Here is a 13377-nt window from a genome sequence, read left to right as displayed (position 1 = left end):
TCACACCTCGCTCCGGTACCGCAGCCGGGAGAAGCGGTCCCTAACGGCCTGGTCGCTCTCGGCCCGGTCCTGGCCCAGGCGCACGACTCTGCTGTCTGGGATGCGGTCCCGCACCTTGTGCTTGGTCACTGAGACCAGGCCAGGCTCGGCTGGGCTCTCCGGGCCCGTCAGCAGGATGTAGGCAGCGTGGCGGCTTGGCTCGAACAGGACAGCTGCAGGGACATGGCCGTCAGGGCTGCCCCGCCCCGACCCTGGACCCTTCAAGGACCCAGTGAGGCGCACTCACCCTCAAAGGCAACGATGTTGGCGGAGACGTTGGCCAGCTCCAGGAGGACACTGGGCAGGGTGGGGTGGAACATGTAGAGGCTGTTGGGGGCATCCCTGGTCTCCTGGAATGAGAGGACCGCCATGTCTCAGCTGGCCTCCCCAGACTCCGTACCGCGTCCTGGGAGATGCTCCGGCCCCCACCATGGACACTCCTCGTCAGCGACCATGCCTAGGACTGCTGTGTCCACTGGGGTTCCCACTGGGTCCCCCCCAAATGCTCCCATCTTCCAGCCCCCCAGCCTATTCCTTCTCCGGGTGCTCGATCTCTTCCATGCCACGCCCTGCTGGAACCCAGGCCTCGTCGGCACTCCTGGAATCCCTCATTCCCTGCCTTGTTCCTGTGACCTAGGCCCTCAGGTGCCCCCAGCCCTGCCGGTGTGGCTCCCCTCTATCCATGGACACCATCCTGGTCAGCTTTGGGGGGGACTGTCTCTTGCCCTGTGCTCTTGGCATGAGGTGACCCATACGTATGTGTCCCCTTCCCTCCACCCCACCCCACCCCATACCGTCTGATTCGTGCTGATCCCCTCAGGGAGGCCCCAGAAGAAGAAGGCGGAGCGGTGGTCTGCGGTTGGCAGGTTGGCAGACAGGGGGCTCCCGGGGAGGCCTGAGAGGGGCTGACGCCATAGGATGACCCCGGTGCCAAGGTCCAGGAGCAGGATCTGGGGAGAGGGTGGTTGTGGGCAGCGGGCATGAGGGCCGTCTCACTGAGGCACCTCCCATCCCAGCAACAGCTTCCAAAGAAATCTGCCAGGCACAGCACTGCCCTCAGTCCGGCTTCGGACAACGGTGGCCCCACTTGAAGCCCACCTGTCTGTCGATGCTGGTTCCATTTTCAATGACCACTGACAAGGTGTCTGGTTTGTAGTGACCGAGGACGGGTTTTCTGGAAGGAGAGGAGGCAATTAACGGAGGAAATCTCTGGGGCAGGCATCCCTCACCTCATCTTCCTGCGGCTGCACCTAGACACCTGGACCCTGGACAGGGGCCAACCAGCCAGGATGGACTCCTCGTCATCAGGGACGGTTGTGATGCTGGGAGGACCCACCCATCCTGCCGTGGCCGCAGCTGCCAGTGTTCTGAGAGCCCCCACACGCACCTGAAGACCTGGGCGTTGCCAAGGGTCCACTTGGGTGCCAGGTCCTGCCCGTCCAGCAGCACGCAGGCCTCAGAGCCCACAAGAAGCAGGTCCTCGCCGGCCCTCCCGGGGACGTGCATCTGGTAGCGGATGGCTCCGGGGCTACAAGGGGAGAGGGGAGGGGGACACAGGCCTCATTTTAGCTGCCAGGGCCCCTGGCCCATCCGCCCACCGCATGTTTCTTTGTTCTCTGACCAGACTCCACTTGGCAAGAGGTGAGACCCCGTGGGGGACCTTGCCCCCTCAGCCCCTCAGTTTTTCCTCTTTTGTTTGCTATGTTCTTGTGTCCGAGCCCATGACAGCCCCGTGGATCCCAGCAGCAGAGCCCTGCTCCCATTGACGTGCTCCACTGGACCCTGGGCCTGCCCCGCCCCCAGCTGGGCACGTGGTGGCAGACAGCAGCATGCAGACCAACCTGGGTGACGACACCCTGTGGGTGGTGGCGTTGATGGCGTGCTCCCACAGCGGGTCCTTCCTGAGGAGGCTCTGTCTCCCTGTCATCTCCTCAAACAGACTCTTCATGGACCAGCCGCAGAGGGAGTGCGCTGCTCAGGACACAAGGCAGCGGCCGTCACCGCCGGGGTCTGGGCAAGGTGGGGCCCCCAGCCCAGCTCCCAGGGCATGGGGCACCTCCCAAGCCTGGAGTCCGCCTGCTGCCCAGACAGGCATGTACTCGGGGAGACCGGCTGTTTGTGCTCTCGGCTCTCTGGGGGCTGGTTCATAGACAACAAGCCCCGAGCAGCCCCAGAGCCTCATACGCGCGGCTTCTCTGAGGGTGCGAGGGAAGAGGCGGGCACACCCACCGCAGGGAAAGAGGAGGTAGTGGGCGCCCGTCCTGGTGACATGCAGTAGTGAGCTGCCCTCCCCGTCTGCGCCGAGGCTGCTTTTGCGGCCGACCTGGCTCCCAGTGCTGCCCGAGTAGATGTAGCCATTCACCTGTGGTGACCAGGGGCATCGAGGTTTGAGACAGACCTGACCATGCCGCCTGGCAGAGAGGGAGCCCCTGGCTGGCTCCATGGTGCTGAGCGCAGGCTCCACGCCAGCCTGCTGAGGGGGTGGTCCTGGCAGAGAGGGAGCCCCCGGCTGGCTCCATGGTGCTGAGCGCAGGCTCCACGCCAGCCTGCTGAGGGGGTGGTCCTGGCAGAGAGGGAGCCCCCGGCTGGCTCCATGGTGCTGAGCGCAGGCTCCACGCCAGCCTGCTGAGGGGGTGGTCCTGGCAGAAAGGGAGCCCCCAGCTGGCTCTGTGGTGCCAGGGGTAGGCTCCAGGTCAGCCTGCTGAGCGGGTGGTCCTGGCAGAGAGGGAGCCCCCAGCTGGCTCTATGGTGCCAAGTACAGGCCCCAGATCAGCCTGATGAGGAGATGATCAGGCCCAGTCCCGCTGGGGGTGAAGGCATGCTTCCCTTGGTGCCCTGGATGCAGGTAGGGGTCCGGGGCCCGTGTGTACCTCCTTCTCCTCCCTGGTGAGGACCAGCAGGTCGGGGAGCCCATCATTGTTGACGTCGGGCACCCCGAGCAGGAGACTCAGGATGGACATGTTCCTTCCGGGGCTGCTGGGATGGCTCCACAAGGTTTCCCCTAAACGCAAACACCGCCCCTGAGTGCTGGCCCCAAACCCACGGCCATCACAGCCTGGCACAAGGCACAGCCTCTGATGGTCTGGAGGCTGTAGAGAGCGTGGGGCTGCACTGGCTCACTGCGCCCTCAAGGCCGAGACGCTCCCCAGCCCGCGGAGGCCAGGGACATATGGCGTGACCCCGGAAAGGAACGACCACGTGCAGAGGAAGACTGGAACTGCAGAGCTTGCCCTCCTTTTCGCTTCTCTGTATTTTCTAATGTTTGACACTGAACAAGGATTGCTCTAGAACACCTCAGGGCCAGTGCACAAGCTTCCACTCTAAGCTCCTGCCCAGCTCTGAGAAGAAGCTGGCCATTGCCCACAGAGGTGGGAAGGGGCTGCCCTCTGTCACCTTGCGGGACTCAGGCCTTTGCCCCCGCACAGAAGGGGCGAAGGAGGGGCTCGTTCACGTTGGTCCTGCAGCCTGGTCCTGGCAGATGGCCTTCTCAGCCAGGTGTGGCCTGTTTGGGGGCTAAGTCCTCCCTTCCTACGATGTTTCCAGCCTGTTCCATATCCGAAAAACCACAATCTGCAAGGGAAATGCTAATATCCACTCAATCTAGTGTCAACGCAAAGAATTCCTTAAGACTTTCTAAGGTGAAAGGGACCCGTCCAGACAAACCCCCTCCTTCTTCCCATTTGTTCCTCCCCTCAGCGCCTGGACAGGCCTTGTTACATCAGGACCTGGAGATGCATCCCATGTTCACAGCAGGGCCCGCACACGGCAGGCCCAGATTCCCCAGGGTCTCAGTCTAGTCCACTGCCTGGGCTTGCCCCAGGCATTCATGACACGTGACGGGCAACCCCTCTGTCCTCACTGCAGGGCTCCCAGCAGTGCCACCTGAGGCAGGTGCTCAGCAAAACCAGCCCCCACAGCAGGACTGAAATCCGAGGTGACAGAATGCCACCCTGAGGTAGACACCAGTAGGGCAAAGCGGCACTGGGGCCTTGGCATCACCGGTCCATCCTAGTTTGGAAGTTCCTGGCTCCTCATCCAGATGGCACTACCCCGGGGGCACAGGGCTTACCCTTCACAAAGCATCCTGACAACACACCTTCCTGTCACTGCAGCTACCTGGATGCCAGCCCCGCCCACTGCACCTGGCAGCCTACCTGTGAAGGGGTCCACCGCAATGACAGATCCGGGTCCGCCCACGAGGATGCAGGCAGACAACGCCTCACTGCTCTTCTGCTGGGGACCAGTGCACTGCACGAAGGTCACGTCCTGTGCCACGGGCCTCTCCCAGAGTAGGCTGCCATTGGCCCCCGACAAAGCAGCCGCAAAAGCGCAGGGAGAGGAGAAGCCTGAGGGAGAGGCCATGTCTGCAGCCCCATCTGCTGCCCAGGCCCTTCTCCCTGCCCGGCTCCCTGGTGCTCAGTCCGTCTTCCCTGAGCCCCAGCCCCTTCTCCCTGCCCGGCTCCCTGGTGCTCAGTCCGTCTTCCCTGAGCCCCAGCCCCTTCTCCCTGCCCGGCTCCCTGGTGCTCAGTCCGTCTTCCCTGAGCCCCAGCCCCTTCTCCCTGCCCGGCTCCCTGGTGCTCAGTCCGTCTTCCCTGAGCCCCAGCCCCTTCTCCCTGCCCGGCTGCCTGGTGCTCAGTCCGTCTTCCCTGAGCCTCAGCCCCTTCTCCCTGCCCGGCTCCCTGGTGCTCAGTTCGTTTTCCCTGACCCCCAGCCCCTTCTCCCTGCCTGGCGCCCTGGCACTCAGTCCCTTTTCCCTGAGCCTCAAACCCCAGCTCTGCAGCAGTGAGCAGCAGGGTAGGGTGCTGGCAGCTGAGCTTGCCTCCTTGCTCTGGGACAGTTTGCCCAGAGGGAAGGGTGACGGGTGGTCTCCAGAAGTCCCACTGCTGCTTCCCCAAACACTGCAGAAGTGATGGGGTGCCGAGACGAGCACCTCTCCAACAGGGAGAGCCTCCCTTTCTGGATCAAAACAAGGTTACCTTCATCGGCGCAGGATCGGTTGAAATGGTTACTGCTGTTGGCGTTTTTATAAAGAAAGAGCACGTCTTGGATCCTGTCCTTGTTTATGTCTTCCGTAGCCAGAAAGTCATAGGCGACTGAAAAGAAAACCGCGTGCTCATCTCAGGCCCACAACCAGGGTCAAGTCCAGCACTCGCTGCTGTCCCCACTGGGCTGCTCTGCCCTGGGGCTCTGGAACAGTGAAAACCTACTACTGTGAGATCACCCCCAAACCAAGCAGCACTTCTTCCTCACTAGGACTAGCAACTTCCCACAGCCCTTTGGGACAGTGGTGACTCTAATGAACACGATGGGACAGGAGGATAACATCAGGTGTTAACCTCCAGAAAGGCAACCAGGACACGTGGATGTCACTAATGGACACCGTGAGCACCTTCTGTTCAGTTACCAATCCCTCGTGAGACAGATCTGGGATCTACATAGTCCATCCCTCTCTACTCACTAGGGGCTCCTACATTTCTTCATTCAAGGACTCAAAGAGTAAACTATAGGCCTTAAAAATCAAACACTCAGGGCAAGCAACAGATAGGATGACTAGCCAGAAATCCAACAGAGACATGCAGGACATGAGAGCTGTCACTGGTCTTGATAAGACCCGACATATCCCTGGCAGTTGGGAAGGCTTTGCAAACCCTCACGAGAGAGCCAAGAGGGCCTTAGTCATCTACATGTCTACACAGCCAGAATAACTATCCTATCAAAGCAGATAAAGACGTCAAAGAAAAGAAGGTTAAGTTCAATATCATTCATTAATAGACACAACGGTCCTCAAAACAAACTAATAAACAAATGCAGCAACTTAAAAAAAAAAAGAATTATACACCCTAATCTAGTGGGTTTTATTTCATGAATATAAGGTTAGTTTAATATCTGAAAAAATCAATTAATGTAATAACCACATCAAAAGAATAAAGGACAAAACCCACATGACCCATAATAGATACAGAAAAAGCATTTGACAAAATCCAAACACTTCTATGATAAAAACTCTCAGTAAACTACAAATAGAAGAGAACTTAATCAAGCGGATAAAGGGCACCTATGAAAAACATCATAATTCGTGATGAAAGATGGAATGCTTTTCCCCTAAGATCAGGAAGAAGACAAGAACAATCACTCTCACCACGTCCACTCGACATTCTACTGGAGGTTCTAGCCAGTGAAATCCGGCAAGAAAAATAAATAAAAGGCAACTGAACTGGAAAGGGAGAAAAAAAAAACAACTGTCTTTTTCTCACGGATGACATGACCCTGTATGTAGAAAATTCTAAACAATCCACCAAAACAAACAAGCAAACTACTAGAGCAAATAAATGAGTTCAGCAGCAAGCTCATAAAAGATCTAGGTATAAAAACCAACAGTATTTCTATATACTATCAATAAACAATCCCATTCACAATAGGATCAAAGAGACTACAATTCTTAGGAATAAATTTAACAAAAGCAGGGCAAGGCTTGTACACTGAAAACTACAAAATACTGCTGAGAGAAATTAAAGATGTAAAGAAATGGAGAGACACTCCATATACATGGACTGGAAGATTCGATATTGTTAAAATGTCAACTCTACACAAACCAATCTGTGGATTCTGCATAATTTCTATCAAAACCCCAATAGACTTTTTTTGAGATATTGACAAGCTGATCCTAAAATTTGCATGAAAATGCAAAAGGCTCAAAAGAGCCAGAACAATTTTGAGAGAAAAAAAGGAACAAAGTTGGAGGACTTACACTTCCTGATTTCAAAATTTAATATAAAGCTACAATTATTAAGCCAATGTGGTGCCTGCACAATGACAGACATAGACACCAACAGAACAGAACCGATGGTCAACTGAATTTAAACAAAGTTGCCAAGGCAGTTCAATGAGAAGAGGACAGTGTCTTAACAAATGGTGCTGGGGCAATTGGATATTGATATGTAAACCCACCATCCCAGACTCATGGGGTTTCTGCAGTGGTCAGTAGCCAAGTGGGGTGCTAGGAACTGAGCCTGCCTCCTTGCCTCTTGAGATAGTCTTGCTAAGATGGGAGAGTGATGTTATGGTTCCCAGAAATTTCACCATTTGCTTCACTGAAACACCGTTCACAAAAAGTTACTCAAAATGGATCATGGATCTAAATACAAGAGCTAAAACTATAAAATTTCTAGAAAAAAAAACAGGAGACAATCTTCATGAGCTTGAATTAGGCAGAGCTCTCTTAGGTATGACACAAAAAGCACAATCCATAAAAATTGAATCTTTCAACTGATAAATGGATTTCACCAAAATTAAAAACTTTTGAGCTTCAGAAGACACCGTTATAAAAATGAAAAGACAAGCCACAGACTGGTCACAAATATTTATAAATCATGTATCAGATAAAGGACTTCTATTTAGGATACAAATACAAGTTTTTCAACTCTATAATAAGAAGACAAACAATCCAATTAAAGAATGAGCAAAAGATTTGAATAGATATTCACCAAAGTAGATATAAGAACGGCTAATAACCACACGAAAAGATGCTCAACATCATCAGTCATTTGGGAAATTAAAACAATGAGATACAACTTCACATCCACTAAGATGGCTATAATGGAAAACATAGTAAATGTTAGCAAGGATGTGGAGAAACTAGAACCCTCTTGCACTGCTGGTGGGAATGTAAAGTGGTGCAGCTGCTTTGTAAAACTGCTTGGCAGTTTCCTAGAAAGTTAAACAAGAATTTATCATAAGGCCAAACAATTCCATTCCTAGAATTCTACTCCAGAGAGAAATCAGACTCAAAACGCTACAAGGTTATAGATTGTGTGACTCTATTTATATGAAATGTCCACAAAAGGCAAATGTACGGAGACAGAAACATACTAGTCGTTACCTAGGGCTGGGGTGGAACGGGGATTGATGACACATGGTCATGAGGAATCTTTCTGGGATGAAAGAAACGTTCTGAAGTGGGGATAGTTGCACAATCTGTAAATTGACAAAAAATCACCGAATCGTATACTGAAAACGAGTGAACTTTATGGTATGTAAATTATACCTCAATAAAGCTGGAAAAGAAAAAGAGGGAAATATGTATCACCCCCTCAAAATTAAGCACCAAGTTCCAAATTCTGAACAGAATTGACCCTATGTGGTAAGCGTCAACAAGAAATTCTCTTCAACCCACCAGAGAGGCCCTCAAGTCCATGTAAAGAAACATTCCGAGGCTATTAGAATTCACACCCATGGACATGCTGACTGGACAAGCTGTTCTCTCATCTCTAAGACAGAGTGGAGTGTCCTGGGAAAGGCGGATGCAGCTGCCTTTCATAAAGGCCAAGATTCCGGATGCCAATTTTAGGAGAGCGAAATGAGAGTGTCCTTTACTCTAGCTAACTAGAGTGTTAGTAGGAATATCTCAGGAAGACTGGACTACAAAATCTCCTGTGTATTTTTCACATTTTATGGCAGCCTTCTCTATCTATTCATCCAGCCGCTCTGTTTTATGAAAAAAATTTTTTTTAATTCAGAAAAGTAACCAGATGGGTCCTTTTGCTTATTCATCCCACTTGTCCTTCCTTAAAGTAGAGAGAGGGCCACTAAGTTTCCTTGGCAGGCCTCCCATTTTCACTGAGAGACTGCTCTATGGCTCCCTAAAATTCCAGAAAGATCTTGGATGTAAAACTTACAGCCACTCAGGGTTGATTCTCTGTTAAAGGCCACTTCTAGTCTCACTGAGACACAGTTCTGCTACCCCTCCCACCCTCAGCCACCCCGTGGACTCAGACAGGGTTGCGTGGCACTGGGTAGCCGGAGCCACACATCTGAAGGCTCACCTGCTGTGTTGTAATCGATCCTCCACATTTGCTGTGACGCAGGCCGGTCTGGACACGGGATGATGAATGAGACGACAAAGACCACAAAAAGGCAGATAAACAAGGAGAGAAAAAACACCACTGTTCGGCACCGGGACAGCCGGGACTGCGGAGGCAGGCTTTTACAGGGGTCCTCCTTTGTGGTGAGGTTCCCCAGGCTCTCCTGCGATTTCCTGTCCTCATTCTTCAAGGGGTGGATTTCAGCTTCTAACTCCTTATTGTCCGTCATCATGTGCACATTCCACAGTTTGACTCCTGGTCACTGTGTCAATGAAACAAGAGTTAGCTGAGCTGGGTAGCCCCCCAGCAAAGCACTGTAGCACCCAGCGGCCCTCAGAGCTCTGCCACTTCCAGCCCCTCAGGAGCCCGACTGCAGCGTTGACTGTGGCCCATCAGCCCAAGAAATAAGAGCTAAATAAATGTTTACAGTGTCATCTTAAAAGGTTCCACTTAAGAAGGTCTTTAATTAGTGTAGAGCCAGCAGGCAGGACATATTTTCATCCTTAACACACTGGTGCTTCTAGCCTACTCACCCTGGCACAAGCTGAGCAAGCAGAAGGCAGTGCTGGGGCTGGGGCTGACAACGATAAGCCCACACATTAAACATTAACTAAGTGCCTCCTGCTCATAGTCTGGGCACATCCGACCACCTTCTGCCTGCCTGAAGTATGGATGTAACAGGGCACCCAAGTGAGAATTTGGCGAAACCCACAACCTCACAGGTGGACTCCCTAGTGGGCCAGGGACCCCGAGTTAAAAGCATCGTCAGTGAAGACGTGTTCTGGAGTCACAGCCTTGCCGCTCGCTAGCTGCACGACTTGTCGCGAGCTACTTGGTTTGACTATGACTGTTTCCTTGTCTGTAAAAGGGAAATAATACCAAATTAGTAAATATATATAAAGCACTTGGAACAGTGTCTAACACATATCAACCACCCAAATACTAGCTAATTATTATTATTGATAAAACATTTAAATAAAAGTCCATGGAGGAGGGAAGTGGACAGCTGCGTGGAATTTGAGTTCAGGTGTTTGCATAACCTCTGGGTCCTGCCTTAAAGGGAAGGAGGCATCCTCTCTCCTTGCACCCCTCCCTCCTACTGTCTGGACTGTGGTGGAGACCTGGGACTGCCATCTTGGAAAACAAGATAAAAGCACATTTGAAGAGGGCAAAGCCACAGGACAGAAAGAGCTTGGGTCCCTGATTTCTGGAAATACTGCCATCACTCCTGAGTTGATTCTACTTTACTATATGAGAGAGAAATAAACTCCATCTTGTGTAAGGCATTTTGTTATTTTGCTCCTTTTTAAACAGACTGTCCTAAAAACAGAAGTCATAGAGAGAGGACAGAAGGGATTAATGGCTCTGCATGAGCTGTGATCTTCTTCTATCTGGAAGGAAGCCCACAGAGGCGAGGTGGAATGTGCTAGTGTGAACAAACAGTGGCCGTTGGAAGTGGCTCCCTCCAGGGACGGGCCAAGGAAGGTGGAGGAGACCGGGACAGCTGATTTTTGTTTTACACTTTCTATTTTCTGATGTTAACTATTATTCTATAATTATTTAATAAAAAATAATTCATTTAAAGGCCTGTGTGCATTATCCTGAGTGCTGAGACATGAGTTTCAGCATCTGGCAAGTCAGAGGTGTGCTCTTCAAAGGCAATAAGTTGGACACAGGAAAATCAAACAATGGGTCATGACCACAGACAGCAAGAGCTCACTAAACCCAAGCACCTGGCACACCGTAGGAGTGGGGCAAGCTTGTCTGGAAAAGCTAACTAGGAAAAGAGCCAGCAACAGAAGCTGGGAGTGGCTCATCAATGGGGCCCAAAGGGCTGGGGACCAGGACCTAAAGGGCAGGAAAGAGTACCATTTACTCAGCAACTCTAGCTACCATGTCCCCAATGAAGGGATGCTTGAAATGTTTGAACACACAGATTCCTTTGGCAAAGGAAAGGAAACTGGATGAGAACCTAGATTCAGCTCTATTACTTAACAGCTTTAAAAATTCACAAAAGAACTCAAACTCAGAGCCACAGCAGCCCTCATCTCTCAGAAGCCAGAACACCTACAAGGAGATGTGCAGGAAACCACGCCAAGACTGACATGTACTCCACAAAAACGGGGGGCACAGTCCAAAATGAGCCAGCAGAGAGCACAGGCAAGGCAGACACCAACTTCACATCTGTACTATGAGACTTCATGTCCCTCCTTCAAGTCACGATTTCCTATCTGTCCTACGAGAAGATGACTTCACATCCATCCTTTGAGAAGACTTCACATCCATCCTAGGAGGCGTCACATCATCCTACAGGAAGACAACCTCACATCTATTCTAGATACTTGACATTCATCCTACGAGATGACTTCACATCTGTTCTACATGACTTCACCTCCATCCTATGAGAAGACAACTTCACATCTGTCCTTCGAGAAATGACTTCACATCCATCCTTCAAGATGTGATTTCACATCTGTCCTTTGAGAAGACAATGTCACACGCATCCTGCAAGAAGATGATTTCATAACTGTCCTATAAGACATGACTTCACATCTGTCCTATGAGACTTCACACCCATCCTGAGACTTCACATCTGTCCTTTGAGAAGATTACTACTTCATGTCTGTTCTAAGACTTCACATCTGTCCTTTGAGAGGCAACTTCACATCCATCCTTTGAGACACGACTTCACATCCGTCCTATGAGACACGACTTCACATCTGTCCTAAGAGACTTCATATCCATCCTTTGAGAGGCAACTTCACATCCATCCTTTGAGACACGACTTCACATCCATCCTGAGACTTCACTTCTGTCCTTCTATACATGATTTTACATCTATCCTACAAGAAGACAACTTCACATCCATCCTTCGAGACATGACTTCATATTCATCTTTGAGAAGATGACTTCTCATCCATCCTTTGAGAAGATAACTTCACACCTGTCATTTGAGAAGGCGACTTCACATTTATCCTTTGAGACATGACTTCACATCCATCCTATAAGAAGACAACTTCACATCAGTCCTTTGAGACATGACTGATCCATCCTATGAGAATTCACATCCATCCTATAAAAAGACAACTTCACATCTGTCCTTCAAGAAGGAGACTTCACATCCATCCTTTGAAAGGATAACTTCACATCAAGCCTTGGACCCCATTTCCCAGACCTACCTGGAGGACTTGCTCACCTTAGCTCCTGACCAGCTGCTGGCACATGTAGTCAGTAGTCTGGACTGGGTATCTGTGCCTTCATAAAACTCCACTCAAAAAAAAAAGCCCATTGCTGCTGAGTCGATTCTGACTCATAGTGACCCTACAGGACAGAGCAGAACTGCCCCATAGGGTGTCCAAGGAGCAGCTGGTGGATTCGAACTGCCGACCTTTTGGTTAGCAGCCAAGCTCTTAAGCACTGTGTTACCAGGGCTCCATAAAACTCCAAGAGATTCTAATAATCAAGTAAATTTAAGCCATGGATCTAGGGATTATAAAGCCTTTGGTAAAACATTTCCCGCAGGCAGTATGGATGAGGGAGTCAAGTCCTACCAAAGCGAACATTCCTAGCTTTGGTTCTACATTAGAATCATGTGGGTTCTTTTAAAATTCTGATGCCACACATTAAGAAATCAGCCTGTCTGGGTGGGAGCCCAGGCAGGAACAGTTGTTAAAGCTCTCCAGATGATTCCAATATGCAGCTAAAGTTGCCATTCACTGACTAAGAAGTCTGATCTTGTTCTGTTTGCCACCATTTTAGCCATCAGATAATGATAACTAGATCTCTCCTGCCTTCAGCCTCTCAAAGTGAAAAAATACCATTCCCTTTTTCTCCCCTCCCTCCCAGCCTGGCGGAGCAAAGCAAAGGGAGAAAAGGGGCTTGAGGAAAGATCCTCTCACTTCAACCAAGCCCACCCAAGGTGGCTTTTGGGCAAGATTAGAAATCTAGGCAAGTTCATTAAAGTAAATGTAAATCCAAAAGTAAATGTACATAATACAAAATTTGAAAGGGTTGTAAAAGGGTAAATAAAACTCCTTTCCTCTTGTGGCCCCTAATCACAAAGCTCCCTCACCAGGGTAACCATATTACTAGTTTCTTATAGTTCCTTCCAGAAATATTCTGCACATCAACAGGCTTAGAGCATATATTAAAGCGTTTTTTTTTTTTAAATGTGACTAGAATAGCCAAGTTACAAACCTGACCTCGAAAGGCAAAATAAGCTTAAACTATTCTTTCATCTCTATGGCATGATTTAATTTGTTAATAACTCAGATCAAATGGTACATCTTGTGGTGAGAACTGAGGGAATATTGTTATTTTCTCAGTTATCTGGTTTTTGATTTGGAGAGCCTTCCTGAAAGAAAAAACATTTTCCCCAGGCTGCCCATCTCTGCGACATGATTTAGAAGCAGGAAAGGGAAAAGCTCTGCCAATGCTCGTTAGTAAGATAATTGAGAAGTCAGTAAATCTGCCTCCT

At 50.3% G+C, this 13377-nt stretch overlaps 1 protein-coding gene across 1 annotated transcript; it reads right to left on the bottom strand.

Moving 5' to 3' along the window:
• FAM234A (family with sequence similarity 234 member A) lies at positions 1 to 9294 on the bottom strand. The gene is made up of 11 exons (XM_004373124.2): positions 8862 to 9294; positions 5016 to 5132; positions 4194 to 4385; positions 2910 to 3040; positions 2269 to 2401; positions 1881 to 2010; positions 1427 to 1567; positions 1138 to 1213; positions 834 to 989; positions 287 to 389; positions 1 to 212 (listed from the first exon to the last, which is right to left on the bottom strand). The coding sequence occupies exons 1-11, from the start codon at positions 9130 to 9132 to the stop codon at positions 1 to 3; spliced, it is 1662 nt and encodes a 553-aa protein (XP_004373181.2). The 5' UTR covers positions 9133 to 9294.
• Between the last annotated feature and the right edge of the window lie 4083 nt (positions 9295 to 13377).

The sequence above is a fragment of the Trichechus manatus genome, unplaced genomic scaffold (assembly GCF_000243295.1).
Source record: "Trichechus manatus latirostris isolate Lorelei unplaced genomic scaffold, TriManLat1.0 scaffold00024, whole genome shotgun sequence".
In the NCBI taxonomy this organism is placed as follows: Eukaryota; Metazoa; Chordata; class Mammalia; order Sirenia; family Trichechidae; genus Trichechus; species Trichechus manatus.
The sequence above is the reverse complement of the archived record's forward strand: the minus strand, read 5'-3'. Positions and strand labels throughout refer to the sequence as shown.

Excerpts from the sequence above, each read along its gene's own strand:
- FAM234A (XM_004373124.2), bottom strand. The coding sequence starts at position 9,132 with ATGATGACGGACAATAAGGAGTTAGAAGCTGAAATCCACCCCTTGAAG. Across the intron at positions 1,214-1,426 it reads GGCAACGCCCAGGTCTTCAG|AAAACCCGTCCTCGGTCACT; the intron begins GTGCGTGTGGGG and ends CTCTCCTTCCAG. Across the intron at positions 390-833 it reads GGATCAGCACGAATCAGACG|GAGACCAGGGATGCCCCCAA; the intron begins GTATGGGGTGGG and ends CTCTCATTCCAG.